The 24,448-nt window shown below is 39.4% G+C and overlaps 1 protein-coding gene across 1 annotated transcript in view; it reads right to left on the bottom strand.

The window, feature by feature from the left end:
* Positions 1-933: 933 nt before the first annotated feature.
* The window catches only part of LOC122554926 (sodium channel protein type 2 subunit alpha-like), a 156,227-nt gene continuing 132,712 nt past the window's right edge, over positions 934-24,448 (bottom strand). Inside the window, exons 22-23 of the mRNA XM_043700332.1 lie at positions 10,557-10,827; positions 934-1,977 (exon numbers count right to left, since the gene is read on the bottom strand). Coding sequence (XP_043556267.1) covers positions 971-1,977; positions 10,557-10,827 — 1,278 coding nt within the window. The 3' untranslated portion in view covers positions 934-970. The remainder of the gene's footprint in view (positions 1,978-10,556; positions 10,828-24,448) is intronic.

Here is a 24,448-nt window from a genome sequence, read left to right as displayed (position 1 = left end):
TGGCCAATCAGAGTTGTCTTGCCAACCAATCAGCACCCATCTCTCCTGTAGTTTAATTCGTTATGACTCAGTGAAGTTTGGAAACCTTACATTTGTTGTCAGGAGTGCAAAATGAAAGGTTTAAACAACATCTGTCTTCGACAATGTTATACTTAATTTCAAAGTAAATTCCTATAGGAAATCACCCCATCCTTACAAAAATACTAGTATGTCACAAATCTGGTGCAAACTAAAATTTTCCAAAATTCGGACTTTGGGTTCAAGTTGGAATCCTCGGTGAACTGCCAGGTAGAGAAATCAAAAGAAGTGAATTAACGGTGCAAGCGTTACTCGAAAAGGCACTTGAACTATGATAAGTTATTTGCCATTCAAGATCACTGACAAAGGTCAAGTATTCTCGCTACTTGAAAGATATGTGACGTTGCTGCGAGGCTTTAAAGGGGCTCCGAAGAAAGGTCTTACTGACATATGGAACTATCACGCCTTTCATGTACAAATTACAGGACTAACTTTTTGCGCTGCCTGTTGTGCACTGTGTTACGTGTTTTATGGGCCGCAAACACATACTTTGGTTATGGCTCCAACATTCATTTCGACTTTTTATTGATGAGATATTACTATTTACATTCATTTAACCTTTTTAAAATTAATGATATATTCATATTTATTGACCATGACCTATTGTCCTCTCCCCGAAGACACTTCTGTCCATGTAACTGCAATTAGATGATTGATACTTCATTTAGTTGATATGCCAACGCCTTCGATAATCCATTGTCATTGATGAACTTTCCCAAATAAACGGTATATTTAGGTTATAAAGTCAAATTCGTGCATAACAATGACACAAGAGGATTAAGAAACGTAACGGTGATTAACATATTGCTTTAAAATCACCAAAAGACACCCATTAAAAGTGAAGGGTTCCGCTTTCGCACTGTCTACGCTTCTACTAATAACCAGGTGAAAATCATGTTAAAGGAGAGGTCGGCCTGCTGGAACGGAGACTTCGGAGCGATTTTCTCAAGGAGCTGAAAGATCTTTCAAGTTTCTTTTTGGCTGTTGTATGGTTTTGACGTAATTTCCACTTTCGAAATGCTTTCTGAATGGTTAACGCAGCCTTGAATTCCTTTCGTAACATGAATGTGGTAGTGATCGTTTCCAAGGTGTTCCGAATGGGGAATACTTTCACTGACATTTTATAAACTTCTCCACTGAGCTTCTTGAGGGGCTCTGACTCCGTGACTTTGCCAACGATAACAGCACTGAGAGCTTCCAGTACATCCAGACAGTGCAGCTTGTCACCATTAGTTAATGGTAGGTTGAGAGCCGCAACTTTCACTGCGTTAGGTTTTGGTATTCGTAAAGGAGATTTGAGTTCATTTAGGAAGTCAGATAATTGGTCGTATGTGATGAATTGTGTCGCCTTCACATCATAATTACTCCAGACCTCGTAAAACATGTCCACGTCTTCATCTGTCACTCCAGCGAGTTCTTGCTCTTGGGCTTCGTGGAAGTTTTCTAAAATGACAGCGACATACATGTTGATAATCACGATATACGCGACCACTATGTACGATGTCATGTAGGTGAACGATACAAACTGCCTCTGGACGGGGGAGTTAATCATCACGTGGAGAATCTCATTCCAAGCGGCGGCTGTTGTCAATCTAAACAGAAGCATCATACTATTGCCGAAAGTTTCGAAATTGACCATGTCGTTTATTGGCGATTCTCTCGGAAGGTCTCGAAACAAACTCATCCCCAATATTGAATAAATGAACATGACCAGGCCGAGGAGCAGGCCGATATTGAAAAGGGCCGGGATTGATATCACCAACGTAAACAGCAACTTCCGAATCCCCTTCAAGGATCTCACCAACCTCAACAACCGCGCCAGCCTGACAATTCGGAACACTCGTAAAATAGTCGGAGAAACCCCTTGCTTTTTGGATGCGGATGAATCCAACAAGATTCCTGAAGGAATAAAACAGTAAAATGATCAGTACAAAAGGGGGAGTAGTTAAATTCCAAATGATCACGCACTTTAATTTTAAACGCATATTTAAGCTATGACTCCATTTAATGGTGTTAACACCATTAAAGCAAACCAATCCAAATAATATGATTAAGATTTTCACTCCGGAATGACAAATGCATTAATACAGATATGATTTGTTTTGTCTGATCCTGGGACCGTTAACTAGAGTATAATGGATGCACATGCTGTAATTGCATGTAGAACAATACTTCAACGTCAGGCGAAGATTTTCAGTTATGGGCATTAATACAGATATGATTTGTTTTGTCTGATCCTGGGACCGTTAACTAGAGTATAATGGATGCACATGCTGTAATTGCATGTAGAGCAATACTTCTTCAACGTCAGGCGAAGATTTTCAGTTATGGGATGTATTCCTGCTCTCTCAGATAATCATTCGCATCTAACTTGGTTTAAGCTCAGCGGACTCTGCCTGGTAGGGGGGTGGGTAATCGTTTTCGACATTTGAAGCATTGATCATTGATAAGTAGAAGAAACACGAAAAAAGCATGTATACAGGCTCCAGATGCGAAGTGCCATTGATTTTGTTTTTAAAAGACTAAATTGAAACACTGGCAACATTGAAAGTTTGCAATAAAGACTGAAAATAATTACAATCACAATGATCAGATAGGAGCATAAGGGATACGTTGAGTTATAAAAAGTCCGGATTCTGGAAATCAAACACCGTATCAGAAATTGCTGGAAAAAAACTCAGCAGGTCTGGCAGCATTTGTGGAGAGAAAGCAGGGTTAAAGTTTCGGGTCCAGCCACTCTTCTGCAGAACGCGGTGTTTTTCCAGCAATTTCTGATTCGATTGTTGACATTGAGTTACACATTGTTCAGCATTTGTATTTGTTTGTATTCGGTACAATTCATAATCACACGACCTGAAATAACGCTTTTTTTTTGGCACTTTTAGGGCTGAGTAATATCAGAGCTGCGCTGCCTGCATTCCGTGAACGAAGGGGGGAAAAACCCATTACGCACACGGTAGTAAACTCCAAACAAGATTAATTACTTTGCTCACGGAAATGGTGTCCTTTCGAGGTATATATCAGGGTCAGCCTGGAATATTGTGTAAAACATGTTAACTATTTAAAAATGCGGTCTTTAACATTATATATGAACACTAAACACTCGCCAATGTAATAAAAATCAAACCTATTTATAGCTTATTTAATTACATATATAGCCAGTTCTGTTATCAGATTTTCAATCTTATCTGTATTAAAATGTCAGTGCAAACTTTGTTCATCCGTTAGAAGGATTGATAGATATATTATAGCTTAGAATATGTGTTTTTAGGATTTGGGATTTTTGAAATGGGTAAAATGACAATAAAACTTCTACAAGTTAGTGATAATTTGAATAGAATGATAATTCTATTTGAGAGTTTTCTTTAGAGAAATTTCCCTATTTCTTTAATTCAGAACACTGTAATTTTGGGAGTCAATGCTCCTTTACTGCAGTCTCAGACAATTTTTAAAAATGCTATAGAGATATCTCTGTGCGTTTAATAGAAGAACAAACTAAAATGGAAATAAATTATTGCCAATTGATCAGGAGTATTTGAAAGTTGATCCACCAAAAATGCATATGAAGAACTGGAATGTGAAAAGATTACCAAGTCATAATATAAGACAGTGATATCAATAAAAGTGATATATGTGCCAAAGGGACTGAAAACAAATACATTGTGAGGATAATGAGATATTCATTCATTGTTGAAAGCAACTGTTAAGGAGATTTGTTGAGACACTAGCAATCATTATAATGGAGCAGAGAAGTCAAAGGATACTTAAATAGGTTAATATAGTGCCCATTTCTAAAATAGTGAAAAATTAGACACAGGCAGCTACAGATCCATAAGTCTTAGTTCATATCTGTGGTATATAATGGACTTGATTTTCAGGAGGCAACGTAAGGATTTTCCAGCCCACAATAATTCAACAAACATCAAACAGCATGGCTTCAGGTGAGAAAAAAAATTCTATCTGACAAAATTCCCTGATTCCTTTGTAAAGTGACAATCTAAACTGAAAATGGTAAATTTAGAGAATACTTAGACATTCTAAATGTATTTATTAAGATTGTATAGGCAAGGTGACCGACTATAACAATGTTATACAATAAAATACAATATTCTTAGAATTTTAAAAATGCATTAATGTAGCCTTAATGTAATTTTTTCTTTCAGGATGTTACAATGTATTTTAAGTCAATTAAATAGTTTAGACGTGTAGCTACTTGTGTACTAAAGAAAGTATTTTAGTCAATTTTGTTCAGCAAGGGCCCACAAAAATAAGGAGGTAATGATTAGGGTATCTGTTTTTTGCGATGATGCTAACTGAAGCAGAAATATTGGCCAGGGAACCTTGCTGTTCTTTGAACGGTAGGGCAGAAATCAATTGTTACTGGTTACAAGGCTCACACTTGGCTGAAGAAATAAACTAAGGTATGGCAGAGGTCAATAGTAGTGGGAACACTACTATTTTCATTTACTATGACTTGGAGTTGCCAGTGTTGGACTGGGGTGGACAAAGTTAAAAATCACATAACACCAGATTATAGTCCAACACGTTTATTTGGAAGCTCGAGGTGGCTGTACCTGATGAAGGAGCGACACTCCGAAAGCTAGTGCTTCCAAATAAACGTGTTGGACTATAGCTTGGTGTTGTGTGATTTTTAATTTCATTTACTGTCAATGACTTGAGTTTCTAAACTTAATATGAATTTGTTAAACTTGCAGGTGATTTCAAACATAAGAGGTAGTGACATTAAAATGATTATTTCTGAGTTTTAAAGTAGTTAGCAAGAGCCACTTGACTCTTAGGTCAATTCCCATTCTTGCATCTTTCTCTTCCTGTTTGGAATTATTCCTTCATTTGCACTTTGAGCTAATATGTTACGTAATTAGCACTGCTGTATCATCTTATTAGATACTCAATGTCTATTACCATCCACCATACTACAGCACGAACTCCATCATGTAAGAGTAAGTGTACAAGTATATGTGATATGTGTTAGGTTTGAGACTCCTTGGATAGGCACAATTTCACTTGACTATTACAGACATGACACTTTCCCCAATTTCCCAAAGGTAAGGGGAATTCCCAGAGAAATGCTCACTTTTTGCATCAAACTCAGAATATGGAGTATTTGGAACAATAGTGGAGCAAAATGCAATTCAAAATCATGTAATGAATTAAAATAGAGTCCAAACAAACCATGAAAAAATGTACATCGAGAATACGCAAAGAAAAACAGATATAGCCCTGCAGAAAGTCTCCTAAGAGAGTGAAAAAAAATCAGGCAGTTGGGCATCTGACAAAGTCTGCTGCATTTCAGATTGTATAGTTATACAGCAAGGATTTTATGGCAATGATGTGATACTTCAGAGTATTTGGTTAGTAAACACAGCACTCCCCCCAGAATGAATAAAATCTGTCTTTAGAATGAGGCTGGTATCAAAAAGTAGCATGAACATTCTCAATCCTCATCGTACATCTACAGCATAATTTAGGCAAGTAAAAATTGGGTGAAGGTTGTTCGGTCTAAACTTTATCATCCTTAACTTGGATTGATTTATTAAAATTCTACTTGTCTCTGTTGATTATGATGACTGAAGAGATCATATTCATCTTAAACTGTTGAATTTCATTTATTAAACAAAATTTTTTGTTATTATCTAAGTGTTGTTTGTGAATGCGATTATAGTAACAGTTTGACCAATGGCATAAGCTTGAGGCATGTGCTCAATATGGCCTGATTTTGGAATTTTTAAAAATCTGATCTACAATTTATTATTGTTATTTTGTGGTTTTACTAAGTATTTTAGTGGATGTAACGTTGGTAGATGAGAATCAGATATGACTGAGATATGGCTTACCACTGATTATAATATAATTAGATAGTTTGAATTGAATGATACAGAAAATGTTCAGTGGTTATAAATCACAACATTAGCTGCATTTAGGGAAAGGCCATTTTCCAATAACATTCTAGAGGCATGATTTGGAGACGCCGGTGTTGGACTGGGGTGGACAAAGTTAATAATCACACAACACCAGGTTATAGTCCAACAGTTTTATTTGGAAGCACTACTTTCAGAGCACTGTTCCTTCATCAGGTGATTGTGGAGAATAAGATTGTAAGGCACAGAATTTAGAGCAAAGGTTTCCAGCGTGATGTAACTGAAATTATATATTGAAAAAAGACCTGAATTGTTTGTTCAATCACTCATCTTTTAGAATGACCATGTTGGTATCAGTTCTTTCATATGTAAACCACAAAACCTTTTAAAAAGTTATGTAACTTTTAAAAAGTTACTTTTGTAACTTGTAATGTAACTTGGGAGACTTAAACAATTCAGATCTTTTTCAATATATAATTTCAGTTACATCACACTGTAAACTTTTGCTATAAATTCTGTGTCTTATAATCTTATTCTCCACAATCACATTTTGAAGGAGCAGCCCTCCGAAAGCTAGTGCTTCCAAATAAACCTGTTGGACTATAACCTGGTGTTGTGTGATTCTTTACATTCTAGAGGCATAAGCCATCAAAAGGTATTAAAACAAAATTTAGGCAGAGTTACATATGAATTTTTAAAAGTCTTTCATGGCATATGGATGTTGCTGGCTAAGCCTTCATTTATTGTCCATCACTTGTTGATCTGAAGAAGATGGTGGTGAGCTGCCTTCTTGAACATTTGCAATCCTTTGTCTCTTTTGTTTTTAGGAAGGATTTGATCCAGGATTTTGACTCGTGACAGTCAAGAAATTATGATGTCATTCCAAATCAGGAGAGTATGTTGCCTTAGAGGTGAACTTGCAAGTGGTATTGTTCCCATGCATCCAATGCCCTTGTTCTTCCAGGTGCTAGAGGGTGCAGGTTTGGAAGGTTGTGTCAGACAAGTCTTGATAAGTTACTGCAGAGCATCTTGTCGATGGAACGTACTGCTGCCACCGACACATAAGTGGTGAAGGAAAGAAATTTTCAGGTTGGCAAATTGGTTACCAATCAAACTGACTACTTTGTCCCGGTTGGCATCGAGGATTTTGTGTATGACTGGAGTTGCACTCATTCAGGCCATTCTTGACACTCTTGACTTCTACCTCCTGGATGTGGACAGGCTTTTGGCAGTCAAGCAAATAAAATTTCATCCTGAAAAGTGTGAGGTGTTGCATTTTAAGAGAAATAGCAAGGCAATGGTGTGCACACTTTAAGTATCAGGGGTCAGAAAGTACTTGGTGAGCAAATGTGTAGATCTGAAACTCAATGCCTGAAAAGGTATTAGAGGGAGCCATCACTGTATTTTAAGAAGTATTTTGACAAGATGAGTGCTTGAAACAACATAGCATGTAAAACTTTGTGTCAAGTGCTATAAAAGTAGATAGATTCTTGATGACAGGTGTGGACACAGTGGGCTGAAGGGTTACTTTTAATGCTGATAAACTATGACACCATGTTTTCTGACCTTATGGTGGAGGGAAAGCCATTGATGGCGCAGGTGAAGATGGTTGAGGTTGGGACATTATCCTGAGGAACTCCTGCGGAGATGTTCTGGAGCTGAGATGACTGACCTCCAAAAACTGCAATCATCTTCCTTTGTGCTCGATATGACTCCAACCAGTACAGAGTTTCCCTCTGATTCCCATTGATCCAGTTTTGCCGGGTTACTAGATGCCATACTCACTGAAATTCTGCTTTGTTAGTAAGGACGAGCACTCTTATCTCCCTTCTGGAGTGCAGCACTTTTGTCCATGTTTCAAGCAGGGCTCGAATGAAGTCAGGAGCTGATGGTCCAGCATGAGCATCAATGAGCAGATAATTCCTTTCTAAGTGCTGTCTCATCGCATTGTCAATTACCCCATCCATCACTTTGCTGATGATGGAGAGTAGGTGGATCGGGATGAAATTGGCTGGAGTAGATTTGTCCTACTTTTTGCACTGGTCATATCTGACCAATTTTCAACATTGTTTGGGAAATGCAGATGTTGTAACTGTGATGGAACACTTCGCCAGGGGCTTGGCTAATTCTAAAGCACAAGCCTTCAGTATTATTGCTTGACTGTTGTGAAGTCATATTTAAGTTTTTGCAGGCCTTCAGCCTTATCTTAATATCACATGAAGTGAATCCAATTGTTTGAAGAGTGGAATCGGTGATCCTGAAGACCTTCGGATGAATCATCCAGTCAGCATTGCTGGCTGACGATGTACGCAAATATTTCAGTCTAGGCTTTTACACTGATGCTCTGCACCCCACCCTGCTCCACGCCCCACACACACACACACCCACCCCTATCATTGAGGATGGGGTTATTTGTGAAGCCTTCACTTCCTGATAACAGTTACATTGCTCACTACCTTGCACAACTAGATGTGGCAGGACATCAGAGCTTACATCTAATCTGTTGTTTGTCGGGTCACTTAGTCCGGTCTATTACATGCTGTTTTCACTTTTTGACATGTAAGTAGTCCTGAGTTGTAGCTTCAACAGGTTGACACCATGTTTTTAGGTGTACCTGCTGCTGCTGCTGCAAAGCTATCAGGCACTCTGCATTGAAAAAAGATTGATTTTCTAGCTGATCATAATGATAGCATGGCAGATATGAAGGCCATGAATTTGCAGATTATACAATTTTGATGTAGCCCACAGCACTTTATGCAATCCAGGTACTGAGTTGCTAGATCTATTTGAACTGTTTGAAGTAGATATTTCCCCCTTGCTGGATCCCTTACTACTTGCCACAGACCCTGTCTAGCTGCTAAGATGTTCAGTCCCACTGAGCCACATTCAGTGATGGAATTTTAAATCCTGCATGCAGAGTACATTCTGAGACATACCCTCCCAGTGCTTCTTCCATGTGATGGAGCACTGTTTTGTCATCTCAGGAAGTGGGTGGAGATAGGTTGTAATCAGCAGGGGGTTTCCTTGTGCATGTTTGACCTGGTGCCACAAGATTTTGTGGGATCTTAGTCATTGTTGAGACCTCTGTGACAACTTTCTCCATTGTGTTGCAACCTCTGAGAGGGCAGAACAGTGTTGGCAGTGTCTGAGGTATGACTCTGAGTATGTTTTTACTCGGCAGTTGCTTGATTTGTCTTTGGAATGGTTCTCTCAATTTTGGCATGAGCCTCCAACATGTTGACAAGAAGAACCTTGCAGAATTATCAGGAATGGTTTCCCAATGTCATTTCCAGCAACTAGGTTGATGCCAGGTAGTCCCTCCAGTGTCACTCCTTTCTGTTTTTAGCAGTCCAGTGCAACTCAGTGACTTGCTAGGCCATTTCATGCAACAGCTAAGAGCCAATCACACTGCTGTAGGTCTGGAGTCATATGTAACCCAAGCCAAGTAAGGACAGCAGATTTTCTTGCCCAAACAGACTTTAATGAACCATCTAGATTCTTACAACAATTGACAGTGGTTACATGTTCACAATTAGGTCAGCTTTTAATTCCAGATATTATTGAATTCAAATTTCATCGTCTGCCATAGCAGAATTCAAGTGATAACTGCAAATCATTAGATGGGGTTCTTTATTATGACACCAGTGACATCACTGCTATGCCACTGCCCAACCATTTTAACCAATGGGCAGGAAATCAGACTGGTGTTACAATCTATTTTGAATCTATGCTCCCAATGAGCTAGACCCCTAGTGAGAGGAAAATATAAATATGACCTTTGTAGGGTTGCATATTTATGTTTTAGAAATGAACATAAGTTCTTTCCTGAGTAAAATTTCCTTTGATATAGAAACATCCATTATTCTCCATGTAAAACAAAGATAACAATTTTCAAAGAAACAACCATGGTTCATTACTTGTGCATTTTTGGAATATAGGCTGAACAAAGACCACAAGGCAAAAAACCCAAAAGATATTGTGTACAGACAGCTCATCCCAAGAATAAATAATACCAGTCACTGAAATATTGAAAACATCACTTTACACATTGCAAAATGTGCAATGCATGTTATGGGGATACTCAATGCAAGATTTCAAAACATACTTTTTTCAGTATTGTAAGGAAAGAACGTTTTACATAAGAAATTAGCAAATACCTGATAGGATTGTATAAAAACAGAAAATGCTTTTCTGAAGCATCATATTGGAATTGAAAAATTGTCTCTGATTTTCACTCTCCAAAAATGTTGTTAGACCTGTTGAGTTTTCCCAGTACTTTCGGTTTTTATTTTAGATCTCAACCATCCACTTTTATAACAAAGATTGAATGGTCTTCTTTACTCCACCATCATAAGGAAAATGAAAGTTTTAACCATTTTAAAAGTTATGAAAAAAATCTTAAAATGTATCTTAGTGTATTTAATATCAATGAGGAGGATCTCCATGAATTTAATTTAATTTGTTTCTTGGATGATTGACTTGGTGTTGTACCTGAGCATTTCTCCACAAAGTTATTTTTACTTCCCTCTGTTGAACAACATCTCCCTAAAAAAGTGATTTTTATTAAATCAGAAAGAACAGGAGTAAAATGCGACTTACCTACAAGGGAAAGAACGACGACTAGAAAATCAAAGATATTCCAAGCTTGAGTGAAATAGTATTGGCGTTGGCCTAACAGTTTTAAAATTGCTTCAACTGTAAATAGAGCTGCAAATATTACATTGAACCAATTTAAAACTAAGGCAAATCTTTTTGTCTGTCCATAATGATCACATGCCATCACCAGCACATTCAATGTTATTAAGAAAATGGTGAATGGTTCAAACCATCTATGGCTCACTAACTTGTAGAACTTGTAAAGAATCACATTCTAGGGAAGAGAAATGAAGAATTAGGAAAATAAATCATAGGAATCTCAGTCACATATTTAGAAGAATCTTTGGCTCTAATAATTGCAATTTAATTAAGATTTACAAATACAAGAACAAGAACTTAGAAAGACAACCAAAATGAAACAATGCAAGTTAAATTCCATATTTGTTTCTGCTTTCTTTTGTTTGATATTGTGTAGATAAATATAACTATTCATACATTCATGTACGCAATGGTCAAAAGCAAGTTCCTAGCTCATTGACTGCTGATAGTTCACTTTGAGCAATTTTCTTGTCATTTTTTGTCAGTAGTAGTTTGCCATTGCCTTCCACTCCCAAGGGAATGGTGATGCGGCAGGTCACCAAGTTTAACTTATCCAGAACAGGAGACAGATGTTACATAGATTCACATCAGCTAATATTAAGGTACGGTGCAGCCACTGTACTGTGGTAACATCCATTCTTCTTTATTCACTTGTGCTGAGGAAGTGAGCAATCTGAATATTGTAACATGCAATGAAAAGTGTTCCACTGATGGTTGCTGCATTCATAGATTCATAGAATCATATAGTACAGAAGAGGCCCTTTGGCCCATATATGCTTACACCTGCATTAGTTCCACTTTCACACATTAGGCCTATACCCCTGAATGTTATGTCACTTCAAGTGCTCATCCAAATATTTTTTAAAGGTTGTGAGGTTTACTGCCTCATCTACCATCCCAGGTAGTGCAGTTCCAGGCTCCCCTACACTCTGGATGAAAATAGTTTTCCTCAAATCCCTCTCAACCTTCAGTCTTTTACTTTTCACCCTTGTTATTGACCCTTCCTAAATTCCCTGTCCATACCTCTCAATTGAGTCATAGAGTCAGATATACAGCACGGAAACAGAACCTTTGATCAGAACAACAGAACCAACTCACCCATGCTCCCCAGATATCCCAACCTAATCTAGTCCCATTTGCCAGCACGTGGCCCATATCCCTCTAAACCCTTTCTATTCATTTCCCATCCAGATGCCTTTTAAATGTTGCAATTGCACCAGTCCCCACCACGTGCTCTGGCAGCTCATTCCATGTACACACCAAATTCTGCTTGAAAAGGTTGCCCCTTTTAAAAGGTCCCTTTTAAATCTCTCCTCTCACCCTAAACTCCCCCACCGCAGGGAAAAGACCTTGTTTATTTATCCTATCCTTGCCCCTCATGATTTTTTAAACCTCTGTAAGGTCTGGTGGAGACTAGTACAATTGCAACATTTAAAAAGCATCTGGATGGGTATATGAATAGGAAGGGTTTGGAGGGGTATGGGCCAGGTGATGGCAGGAGGGACTAGTTTAGGTTGGGATATCTGGTTGGCATGGAAGAGTTGGATGGAAGGGTCTGTTTCCATGCTGTACATCTCTATGACTCTATGACTCTAAGACTCTAAGGTCACTCCTCTGCCTCCGACGCTCCAGGGAAAACAGCCCCAGCCTATTCAGTCTTTCCCTATAAGCTCAAGCCCTCCAATCCTGGCAATCATATCCAATCTTAAATACCTTAATCAGGTTCTCCCCCCACCAACCTTCTCTACACAAAAGAAAACAACCTGAGCTCATCCAGCCTCTCTTCTTAGATAAAATTTTCCAAGCCAGGCAACATGCTGGTGAATTTCCTCTGAAATCTGTCCAGTGCAATCACATCCTTCCTGTCGTGTGGTGGCTAGAAATACACACTGTACACCAGCTGTGATCTCACCAAAGTTCTGTAGTTTAGAGGGTTTGTTGCCAGAAGATTGAGCAAGTTTCTTGCTGTATTTACCAAACTCACCTGATTAAATTACTTACCACACCCCTGTGGCAACTCTCACATGATTTCTATTCTAGCTTATGCATCATTCCCATACACCAATCACTAGATATCTGCTGAAAGACCATACCCTTCTCATTTGGACCATGTTCAAAAGGCCATTGTGCACCTGGGTGAACACTAGCATTGCACAGCTGTCTTGTTCACAACAGGCAGAGTCAGGCATGATGGTGAAAGGGAAGATGGCATCACATTTCTTTGACAGAAACTTAGAGGTCTTGGTAGACAGCGTGGCACAGTTGAGAGTTATCCTCTTTCCAGAGGACTAGCAGAGGAGGCCACACCGCCAGACTCTCCCAGCTTGATTCAATATTGCTATCCAGAACGGTGCCATCTCCATGATGCAGAGAAACAGCTGGCTCTGCAGAAAGAAGGCTAATGACTTTGAGCCTTCCCTGACGAAGGACTTATGCCCGAAATGTCAATTCTCCTGCTCCTCGGATGCTGCCTGACCTGATGTGCTTTTCCAGCACCGCACTCAACACTGATCTCCAGCATCTGCAGTCCTCACTTTGTCCCAATGACCCTGAAGTGTTTATTTCCATGCTGTATGACTCAATGGCTCAATGACTCTCTGGTGTCCTCTGCTGTGCCAGGGTAAGCACCACAATTCCCTTTGCCATTTCACACTCACTCTACCTTTGTTATTGCACCCATCTCCCACCAAGGCTCATTCTCTGCCATCAAACCATCACTTGTACCAACTTTCCTCACTTATTCTTGTTGCCTCCCAACCTTCACACCACTAATGTTGTATGGCCTTTGTGTCAGGTCTTCAGAACACATAACCAACTTTTCCCAAATACTCCAACACAAACAATTTTGCCAATCACTATTATCCCTCTCATTCTCTTACTTTCTGTCATTAAAGGTGAAGACAACAAGGACAAGGTAAAGTGGGTATGGATTGAGCTGCTGCCCGACATCTGGCTTCTTAATTCCTATAAGGAGGGAGTCCTTGCTCTCACAGGAGGATGCTGGGACCATTTCTGTGGGGATGCCAACACATCCACATCCCTCCAAACCTTTTTATCCCATTGCCACTCTCCTGTTAACCACACTCTCATTCTCAAACATTACGCATCATCATAAACTACTGGCCATGAAGCCTTCCCTCACTTGTATCTTGTAGCTTTCTCCAGCCTCTTACTCATTACTTTTTGTGGAGAAACAGTTGATTCCCCCAGAAGTGGCCATCTTGACCTCTGAGGACAAGAGTACTGAAGCCTCAGAGCAAACATCATCTAAGCTACCTCCTGCCACTCCAACAACCCAGATAATTTGAGAATTGTGGACAGAGAGCGCGTTCATACATAATCTGGCCATGGAAAAATTTGCCCCAGGCTACTATCATTCAGAGGTCTGCTGGAAACCAGACACTGGCTCAATCCCCATCAGAAAAGGGCCCTGTGGTTTTGGCAATCAATGACTTCATCCAAATCCACAAGGAGGAGCAGCAGTGGCAAAAAGACATCCGAGATGTAATGACCCTCATTGCCCTGAAGCTGTAGCAGTGCAGTGACAGTACAATTGACTGACTGGTGGCTGCCCTGGAGAACTAGGACTCGTTCCTCAGGGACTGCTGGAGATGTACACAAACATTCACTCCATTGCCCCAGCCTTCAGGCTTGCAATGTGGCAGGGGATTGTGATGGTTGTCATGCTGCTGCTGCAGGTGGTCGACAGGCACCTTTTCTCTAATTTTCTTACTGGCTACGTGGGCCTCCAAGGTCTGTACATTGCAGTAACTTCCAGAACCAGACATCAATGCTGCAATCCATGAAAACTTCCAAAGAGAGACCCATTTACTTTGTTCTGACTGTTAATTGGTCAACACTGACCACTAACTGGATCAGCCTAATCACCAACATAGGCTGTAAGACTCAGGCTGAGGGGATTGGTTAGCTGAGTAGGCTGGACAGCTGGTTTGTATTGTTAATTGATGCCAACAGCATGAGTTTTATTCCCACACTGACAGAGATTACCATAAAGGAATCTCTCTTGCCCGATGACCCCAGGTTAAACCATCAATAATTGTCTCTCTCCTGAGAGAACAGCCTTACGTCTACTAAGGCTATGGTGGCTATAGCTTTACCTTGTTGAAGTAAGTTGAGTCTGTTTACTTTGTGACTAGCATCTTACAAGTACCCCTATATTATCCACCAAAGTCAATCTGCCATTAAATAATTCAACATGAATATGATGAATTAGTACGGCTTTGATAATGCTCATGAAAATTTCCAGTGAGGTCAAGAGATGAAGATTTGGGATCACCAGCTCACTCTTTGCTGAGTCAGCAACAATTGCTGAGGAGGCAGAAGTGGACCTTACAGAATACAAAGCTATTATTCTCCATCCTGTGACCTGTACTACCAAGAAACAAAAGAGTAGCGAGGATTGTTGGAACAACATTCCTTCTGAAAGCCTTGTCAAAATGATTGGTTTTAAGAAGAGTCTTAAATGGGTAAAGGGAGGTTGAGAGGTTGGGTGGTTTGGGGAGGGAATCACACATCTTGGTCAACTTAAAAAAAAGTTAATTCAACTGTAATTAACTGTAAAGATACACTGGCATATGTTGTCTTGTTTTTGCTGAAAAGGGCCATTTTCCTGCGGGAAACATCCTAAGGGGAAGATAAGGCAATTGTGGCTGATGAGGGAAGTCAAGGACATCATCAAAGCAAAGGGAAAAATATACAATTGGGTGAAGGTTAGTGGGAAGCCAGAGGATTGGCAAGCCATGATAAAAAACAGTAAAGGAAAACACAAAAAGCAACAAAGGGGGAGAAGTTGAAATATGAGGGTAAGCTCACACATATATAAAAGAAAATTGCAAGATATTTAAAAAGTAAGAGAGAGGCATTGCGCCACTGGAAGATGAAACTGAAGAAGTAGTAATGGGGAACAAATAAAAGTCTGAGCAATTGAATAGGTACTTTTTATCAGTTTTTACTGTGGAAGACACCAGCACTGTTTGAGAACTTCAAGAGAGTTAGTAGGCAGAGGTGAGTGGCCATCACTAAGGAGAAGGTGATGGTTAAGCTGAAAAGTCTGAAGGTGGATAAATCACATGGATTGGATGGACTACACCCCAGAATTCTAGAGAAGATTGCTGAGGAGAGTGTAAAGGCTTTGGTGGTGATCTTTCAGGAATCACTGGAGTCAGGAAAGGTCCTGGGGATTGGAACGACTAATGTAAAATCCCTGTTTAAGAAGGGAGGGAAGCAGAAGACAGGAAGCTATAGGCCAGTCAGTCTGACCTTAGTTGTTGGTACAGTTTTAGAGTCCATTAATAAGGATGAGATTGCAAAGTACTTGGATGTGCAAAATAACATAGGGCTGAGTCAACACAACTTTGTCAAGAGGAGGTCATAGAATCATAAGATGCCTGACAGTTCTGTTAGAATTCTTTGAGGAGATAACAAGTTGGACAACTTGTTCAGTGGATTTCATTGTCATAGAGTCACAGTCATAGAGATGTACAGCATGGAAACAGACTCTTCGGTCCAACCCGTCCATGCCAGCCAGATATCCCAACCCAATCTAGTCCTACCTGCCTGCATCTGGCCAATATCACTCCAAACCCTACCTATTCATATACCCTGAACTGTTTGGATATCCAGAAGGTATTTGACAAGATGCTGTACATTTGGCAGCTGAACAAGGTAAGAGCATATGGCATTAGGGGCAAGGTACGGCATACAATAAAGAATTGGCTGACTGGCAGAATACAAAGAGTTGGGATAAAGGAGACTTCAGGTTGGTAGTTGGTGACTAATGTAGTTCTGCAGACAGTAGTATTGGGACCACAACTATTCACGTTAGACATTAACAATCTGGACAAAGGAACTGAGGGCATTGTTGCTAAGTCTGCAGATGACACACAAATAGGTGATGAGCTAGGTAGTGTTGAGTCTGTGGAAAAGCTGCAGAAGGACTTCGACAGGTGAGGACAGTGTGCAAAGAATTGGCAGCTGGAATACAATGTGGCAAAGTGTGAAGTTATGCACTTTGGTAAGAAGTATAGAGGGGTTGACTATTTTTGAAATGGGGAAAGGCTTCAGAAATCTGAAGCACAAAAGGTCTTAGGAGATCTCGTTCAGGATTCTCTTAAGGTTAACCTGCAGATTGAATTGGCGGTTAGAAATGCACATGAGGCGTCAGCATTCATTTCAAGAGGACTAGAATACAAGAACAGAGATGTACTGCTGAGGCTGTATAAGGCTCTGGTCAGACCGCATTTGGAATATTGTGAGCAATTTTGGGCCTTGTATCTAAGGAACGATATGTTGATATTGGAGGGAGTCCAGAGGAGATTTAGAAGAATGATCCTGGGGATGAAGAGCTTGTCATATGATGAGCAGTTGAGGACTCTGGGGCTATAGTCAATGTTTTGAAGGATAACTGGGGGATCTCAAAGAAACTTACCAGATATTGAGAGGCCTGAATAGAGTGGATGTGGAGAAGATGTTTCCACTCATAGGAGAAACTAGGATCTGAGGGCCAAGCCTCTGAGTAAAGGGACAACCTTTTTGAACTGAGATGAGGATGACTTTCTTCAGCCAGAGGATGGTGAATCTGTGGAACTCATTGCTGCAGAGGGCTGTGGTTACAAAGTCATTCAGTGTATTTAAGACAGAGATACATAGGTTGTTGATTAGTAAGGAGATCAGGAGCTACAGGGAGATTGGGGGAGAACGAGGTTGAGAAACATATCAGCCATGACCGAGTGGCGGAGCAGACTCATTGAATTGAATGGCCTAGTTCTGTTCCTATACCTTATGGCCTTATGGAATCCTCACACATGATGACAATTGAATTTATCAATTTTTGATGATAATTGTTGTCCTATTTAGCGCAATTTCAAAGGCACAGGACCAGACAAAACTGGAGGGGTGTCACAAATGTTTGAAGGTGTTAGGGTAAGTTGAGAAGGTTGTTAAAATGATATGCAAAGTGTAGGAGCCTTGGCGTTTTTAAGTGAGCAAAGAGTACAAAAGTAAGGAGCTTGCTAAATCTTTATAAAGCATTGTTTTGTACTCTTAAAGGTAGAATTGTGCAGCTGAATTAGGATTAACTTTTGTCACAGATAGAATCAAGATAATTTTTAAATCCGAAATCTTTCTCCTGGGGAAGTTGCTTAAAGTTAAGATTTTTCATGTGGGTGAATCATAATTGGCATGTAAAGAGGTTACCTGTCCAGTTAAGGGTGATGGTCAGGTTCTCAATGTTGGAGAGTCAATTAGAGACTCCCTAGCCTCAGAGAGCCACCTTTATTGCTTCAGCCTATTGTTCTTGAACTACTGATTTCCTTGGGATGTAGTGATACCCACAGAGCCATCAGGGAGGCCGTTCCAAGATTTTTACCCAGCACCATGAACAAACAGCAATATTTTTCTCAGTATGGATGATGACGGGAACTTGCTGGTGATGCTGTTCCCAAGTGTTTGCTGTCAATGTTCTTCTGAATGTTTGTGGCCATGGTTTGGAAGAAGTTGTGTTGGAAGCCTTAGTGAATTTTATGTCTTGTAGATGCTGCACTCTGCTGCCACTGTGCGTCAGTGGTAGAGGGAAATAATATTAATAGATGTGATGTTAATCAAGTGGGCTGCTGTGTCCTGGGTGGTGAGTATTGTTGGTGCTGCACCCATCCAGGAAAGCGGAAAGTATGTCTTTATTTTAATTATTCATGGAATGAGGGCCTTACTGCTTAGGGCAGTATTTATTGCCCATCCCTAATTGCACAGAGGGCAATTAAGAGTTAATCACATTGTTGTGGGGCTGGAGTCACATGTTGGCCAGGTAAGGATGTTAGTTTTCTTCCCTAAATGGATCAGATGGGTTTTCCCATAATGATCAGTAATGGATTCATTAGATGTTTCATTCCAGATTTTTATTGAATTCAATTCTACCATCTATTATAGCGGATTTGAACCCAGGTCTCCAGAAAAACTTTATCTGGGTCTCTGGATTAATAGTCTAGCATTAACATCACTGGGCAATCACTCCCCCACCCCACCCCTATTATATTGATTTTTATATTGTGGATGGGGGATAATGTTTGGGAGTCAGGCAGTGAGTTTGTCACTGCAGGATTCCTAGCTTCTGACTTGCCTTTGGGGCTACAATATCTATATGGTTATACCAGTTCAATTTCTGATCAATGCTAACCCCTAGGATATTGATCGTGGGGGATTTAACGATGGTGAAGCTATCGAATGTGTAGGGGTTTGCAGATGGGATGTATGAGTTGCAGAAAGTTTGGTTGTTTGGGGTTATGAAGAGCAATCGGGTGATATGGTAGATTCGACTCTTGCATAGCAGGGAAAGACATTGAGAAAGTCTTTTAAGGTCCTTTGACCACAGATCCATTGGAGCTTAGATCAATTTGGATGATTTTGTTTTTCTGTTATATAGTTTTATGTTGATATCAAGCTACGATTGATTTAAATTGAAGTAAATCATGCTGTATCACTGATGTACAAATGGAAAAGTTAAGGTTTTTTGGACCTCTCACCAAGATCTAGTCAAGCCTTACAATGGCTGCTAATGCCAGATAAATAATAATCATTCACAATATATTCACGCATGGTACAAAGCACAATCTTAGGCTTCTTCAGAAGAGGTCACTTACAGACAAATTGAGAGTAATTTAAGCTGAAAACATCTAAGCATTTGATTATTACCAGACGCTAAGGATAGAACACTGAAAAACCTTGATGTATAGTCAAATGTGCTCAACTTGAGTTAAAACCGAGCCAATAATTTGGTTAGGTTAACCTTCTCTGACTTCAAGTAATGTCATTCAGAAATGGAAAATCTGAAATAATACTAGTAACTGTGAGAAATATTTTACGTTTTCTGATTTATTTCAGATTTTCACCATCTGTCATATGTAGCTTGTCCATCTAATAGACAATCTTATTTTACACCCTGCCACTTTTTCATGCAATGAATGTGAGCAACTGGTATAGCAATTCAGACTTTAAGAAATAATTTTGTATTCAAAGCTGTATAAATTGTTTAAAATAGTGTCAAAACTCTTCACTGTAGTATCAATGTGAACATAATTTCCATAGTCAGTTATGAGTAAAATGCTTTTCTGCATGATGTTCATAATAATGGCCTGGAATTCCAAACAAAACTCCATTAAGCCTCAAAGCTTGTGGAGTCACATTAATATGTGAGAACGTTTTGCTTAATAATGAGCAATGGACACAGGATTTGCTGGAAGCAGGGTGGAGGAATAATACTGTTGTAGAGATTTTTTCAAAGGATCTCATTTAATTTTCTATATTGCGGACTCAAGCAATCAAATGTGTGTGTTGTTGACATGTGCCAAAATGTTCCGATTGTACATTTTGCCCTTTCAGCAATGGAAACTGGTATTGATAAATCAGAAAACCTGTCTTGCTCACACACATTTGCTTAATTACTCTTTCACTCCTTCTTCATTTCTCTTTCTTCGTTTACTGAGTGTTGACTAGTTAATCAATTATTGCAGCACTGCTGTAAAATAAAGAAAATACTCTGATTTTAATACAACCATGGGTCTTGGAAACCAATTAGAACACTTTATTGCTATTTACTGGATAAACGAGGCAAGGAGTGGAGCTGAGTGAGAGCAGACTGGAATCTGGAACTACTAATGGACATAGCAGAGAAGGCTATATGTTCACTACAAGATTTTAATCTCAAACAGGAAGAACTAGCTAATATGCATTAGATTTGCTGCCAAGCCATGTGGATACAGATCATTGTGGAAAACATAATTAGAGAGAGAATATTAGTTGAAATATGAGTTGGATGTGTCACAGCATGTTACTAAAGAAAAACAAATCTGGATCTGCAGGGAGAATATATGTGCAGATCAGTAGAAGTCAATAAAAGACAGCCAGAAGATTTATACAATACCAGCAGTCTTTAAAGGAATACGAGTGGAAGTTTGAATGATCAGTGGAAGTATCACTGCAACAAAAGCAGAAAGTGCTGGAGTAGCACTGGTTCACTCCTCCTTCACTTCCAACACCTCTTCACACATCCCTTCCCATGCAATTGCAGGAGGTACAATATTTGCCCAATTACCTCCTCTGTCCTGACTATTCAAGGCACCAGACACTCTTTCCAGGTGAAGCAACAATTTACCTGCACCTTATTCAATCTAGTCCACTGTCTTTGCTGCTCACAATGTAGTTTCCTGTACGTTGGGGAATTGAAACTTAGAATGGTTGACCGCTTTGCTAAATACCTACTGTTAAAATGATCCCCAGCTTCCAGTTGCCTGCCACTTCAACACAGCACTGTGTTCCTATCGCAACATTTCTTTCCCAGGTCCTGCTGCAGTTTTACAGTGAGGCTCTACGTAAGCTGGAAGAACAACACCTTTTCCTGCCTGAGGACCTTACAGCTTTCAGGGCTCAACATGAGTTTAACAATTTCAGAATGTGAACACTCTCCTCTGTGTCCACTACCATTCCCCACATACCCAAGTCCTGATTTGTAGGTTGCTCCACTCCGGTGAAACTGAGGACTGCCAATGCTGGAGATTAGAGTCAAGGGTGTGGTGCTGGAAAAGCAAGGATGCTGCCTGACCTGCTGCGCTTTTCCAAGACCACACTCTTGACTCTTGCTCCAGTACAGCCAACCCATTTTCAATCATTTACCCTTTCTGTTAGCACCTCCCTAGCATTTATCTCTTTTGGCTTATCATCAGGTATCTCTTTTTTGTGCCTATCCATTTTTTCTCTCTCTCTGGATCCTGAATCCATGTATTCGCTTCCCCAATCTTGCCATCAGCATAAAGGCCACCCTTTCCCAGTTATTTTCAGTTCCGATAAACAATCATTGGGGTCAAACATTAAATCTGTTTTTCTTCCGCAGATATTCAGACTTGCTGAGCTTCTCCAGCACTTACTGGTTTTCTTTCAGATATCCAGCAACTGCAGTTCTTTGCTTTCATTGAAGTATCTTTGCAAGTTCAGTTAAATTTCATGAAATGGACAATGCCCACCCTAATGCCAAATGTGAGGTGATAAGATAAAACCATTTTGCTAAATTGTGATAAGGAAAAGAAAATTATCCTTGTGAGCCAAACAAGAACCAAAACTGCATTCATTCTGTGGAATGACAGTCTCAGAGTGAAAATGAAACAGGTAAGGATGGCAGACAGGTCATTCTGTCAATCAAATAGGACGTTAGTCAGCTAATAACTTTAGATGGATTAGATGTCAGTAATGCAAGGATAGGGGATTGTAGAGATATCAGATGGGCAAGATGTTGGACACATGATGATTTTAAGTATACAGCAATAGCGTTGTTGTTTATTTCAAATTAATCCAATTAATGTTGTGCTGTCTTTTGGTAGGTTATAAGAAGCCAAGTACAATATTATGCAAATCTAATACAAAGTCAGTAATTACAACATCAAGCAATAGGAAAATGCCCACGAAATGTTGTGCACGAAAGATAAAGAAAAGCACCAAAATCTAGAATTCCAATTATGGAACTGTGAGAACAGCCAGTCCTTGCACATTACACATGCCAACAGTAGAGCAGATCAAAGAAATATTGTAGTCAATAAGAGCATAAAAGTGACAGAAAGGTATGTTGATACAATTAAAAACTTACAATGTGTGGCAGGAAAGCAGAGTGTGCAACTAATTCAACCAAAAGTTGTTTGAATCACAGCCAGATAATTCAGGAGAAAAGAGTTTAGATCTGCAGGAAGCAGATATTTGCAGTGCATCACAGGATAACTGAACATTTATTAAATGCTTGCACCTTTATAAATGACTGGAATAGAGCTTTCTTTTCAAGCAGTAAAGCTAATCAGAATTAGTTAATCAAAAAATATTTTGAAGTTGAAGTTGAGGTTAATTGTGTCAAGTGAACAAAGTCTAACCTATAGCTAAACATATGTATGTTGTGGTAATTAATAAAATTGTTTTAATTTTATGATAAGTAAAATAAAATATCCTTATGAATCAAAGAACCTAAAGCAAATCGTAGCCGTCTGAGGATAAGAATGAGACAATTACTTATGTCAAATAGATGATGATCTGAGACAAATAAGATATTGGTTACAATTGATTACAGATACATACGCTCAACAAAAAGAATGTTATTTGCACTTTGTGCTAAAGTTCATTACATTCCAGCTAGAATGAAGAAAATTAGGTAATAAAGAAGGTGAAAGATCCAAGTCATTGGGTTAAAATTATAATAACAGTGGTTATGTTACATAATGGATGAGTGGAAAATAATGTAAAAGTTACATATTAAATATTAAACATTAAAGAAAAGCTATAGAGAAGAATATTGTCCAACATAAAGCACTGAGGACATAGCATCAAAGTTAACAATGATAACATCTCTTTGCTTGCTTGTTATAAATTCTGACCATGGAAAAGAACAACTATACTTATCAAAGTTTAACTTTTTAATCCTTTTGGCAGATATGCCCTTTGGGGCCATTTCAACTGTGGAAATTATTGAATACATCATGACACAGGTGTAGCATGACAGCAAAGGAATAAATATTGTTACAGATAATATCCTGATTTTAGGAAACAATGAAACAAATATGACCTATGCTAGAAAAGGTCCTTATGCTAAACAAGAACAAGTGCTTTCCTACACTAATTAACCCAGACACATTGAACACATACAAAAGGAATTTAAAAAAGTGAAACAATCAAATACACGGGAAAACCAAAGACCCATTTCTCTGCTGGTCTGAGTTACAGAGTGAAATAGTTGGGTAAATTTCTGCCTAACTTGTTGAATGTTGCAAAACTGTAAATAAATCTTTATGGAAAAGGCATGTCAGTACTTTTGAGGTGAAGAATATGATAGGAACTTCCATCAGTTGTACTGCTTGTGAAGGGAAATTAGCCATGAAGTATGGAATTATGATCTAATCAATGAAGTTTATTATATATGCTTTCAGTTCAAAAGAGCCAACTAATTGTTATGCTTCTTGAGTATTTATACTAAAGCAACGCAGGAATAGTTAAATTAGGAAAAGAGTCCACAGTTTTCATGAATGGATGCAAATGGATTCTATTATGCACAATTTTTGCGGGAGAATGGCCTTAAATTTCTGAAGACAATCATGAAGAAGCCAGTTCATTAAATTTTACAGGGTATATATATTGCGGAGAGAAAGTGGTCATTGCGTACTGCGATGAAAAATAGAAGTTGGGAAGCAATTTTTGAACATTTTTTTCCTGCAACTAGGTTCTCAAACCTGGATAAAGTTAAAAATCACACAACACCAGGTTATAGTCCAACAGGTTGAATTGGAAGCATTAGCTTTCGGAGCACCGCTCCTTCATCAGGTGGTTGTGGAGGAGAAAGTGAGGTCTGCAGATGCTGGAGATCAGAGCTGAAAATGTGTTGCTGGAAAAGCACAGCAGGTCAGGCAGCATCCAGGGAACAGGAGAATCGACGTTTCGGGCATAAGCCCTTCTTCAGGAATGAGGAAAGTTTGTCCAGCAGGCTAAGATAAAAGGTAGGGAGGAGGGACTTGGGGGAGGGGCGTCGGAAATGCGATAGGTGGAAAGAGGTCAAGGTGAGGGTGATAGGTCAGACTGGGGTGGGGGCGGAGAGGTCAGGAAGAAGATTGCAGGTTAGGAAGGCAGTGCTGGGTTTGATGGATTTGACTGGGTGGAGGGGAAATGAGGAAACTGGTGAAATCTGAGTTCATCCCTTGTGGTTGGAGGGTTCCTAGGCGGAAGATGAAGCGCTCTTTCTCCAACCGTCGTTTTGTTGTGGT

This window comes from Chiloscyllium plagiosum, chromosome 1 (genome assembly GCF_004010195.1).
Source record: "Chiloscyllium plagiosum isolate BGI_BamShark_2017 chromosome 1, ASM401019v2, whole genome shotgun sequence".
NCBI classification, from domain to species: domain Eukaryota; kingdom Metazoa; phylum Chordata; class Chondrichthyes; order Orectolobiformes; family Hemiscylliidae; genus Chiloscyllium; species Chiloscyllium plagiosum.
The sequence above is the reverse complement of the archived record's forward strand: the minus strand, read 5'-3'. Positions and strand labels throughout refer to the sequence as shown.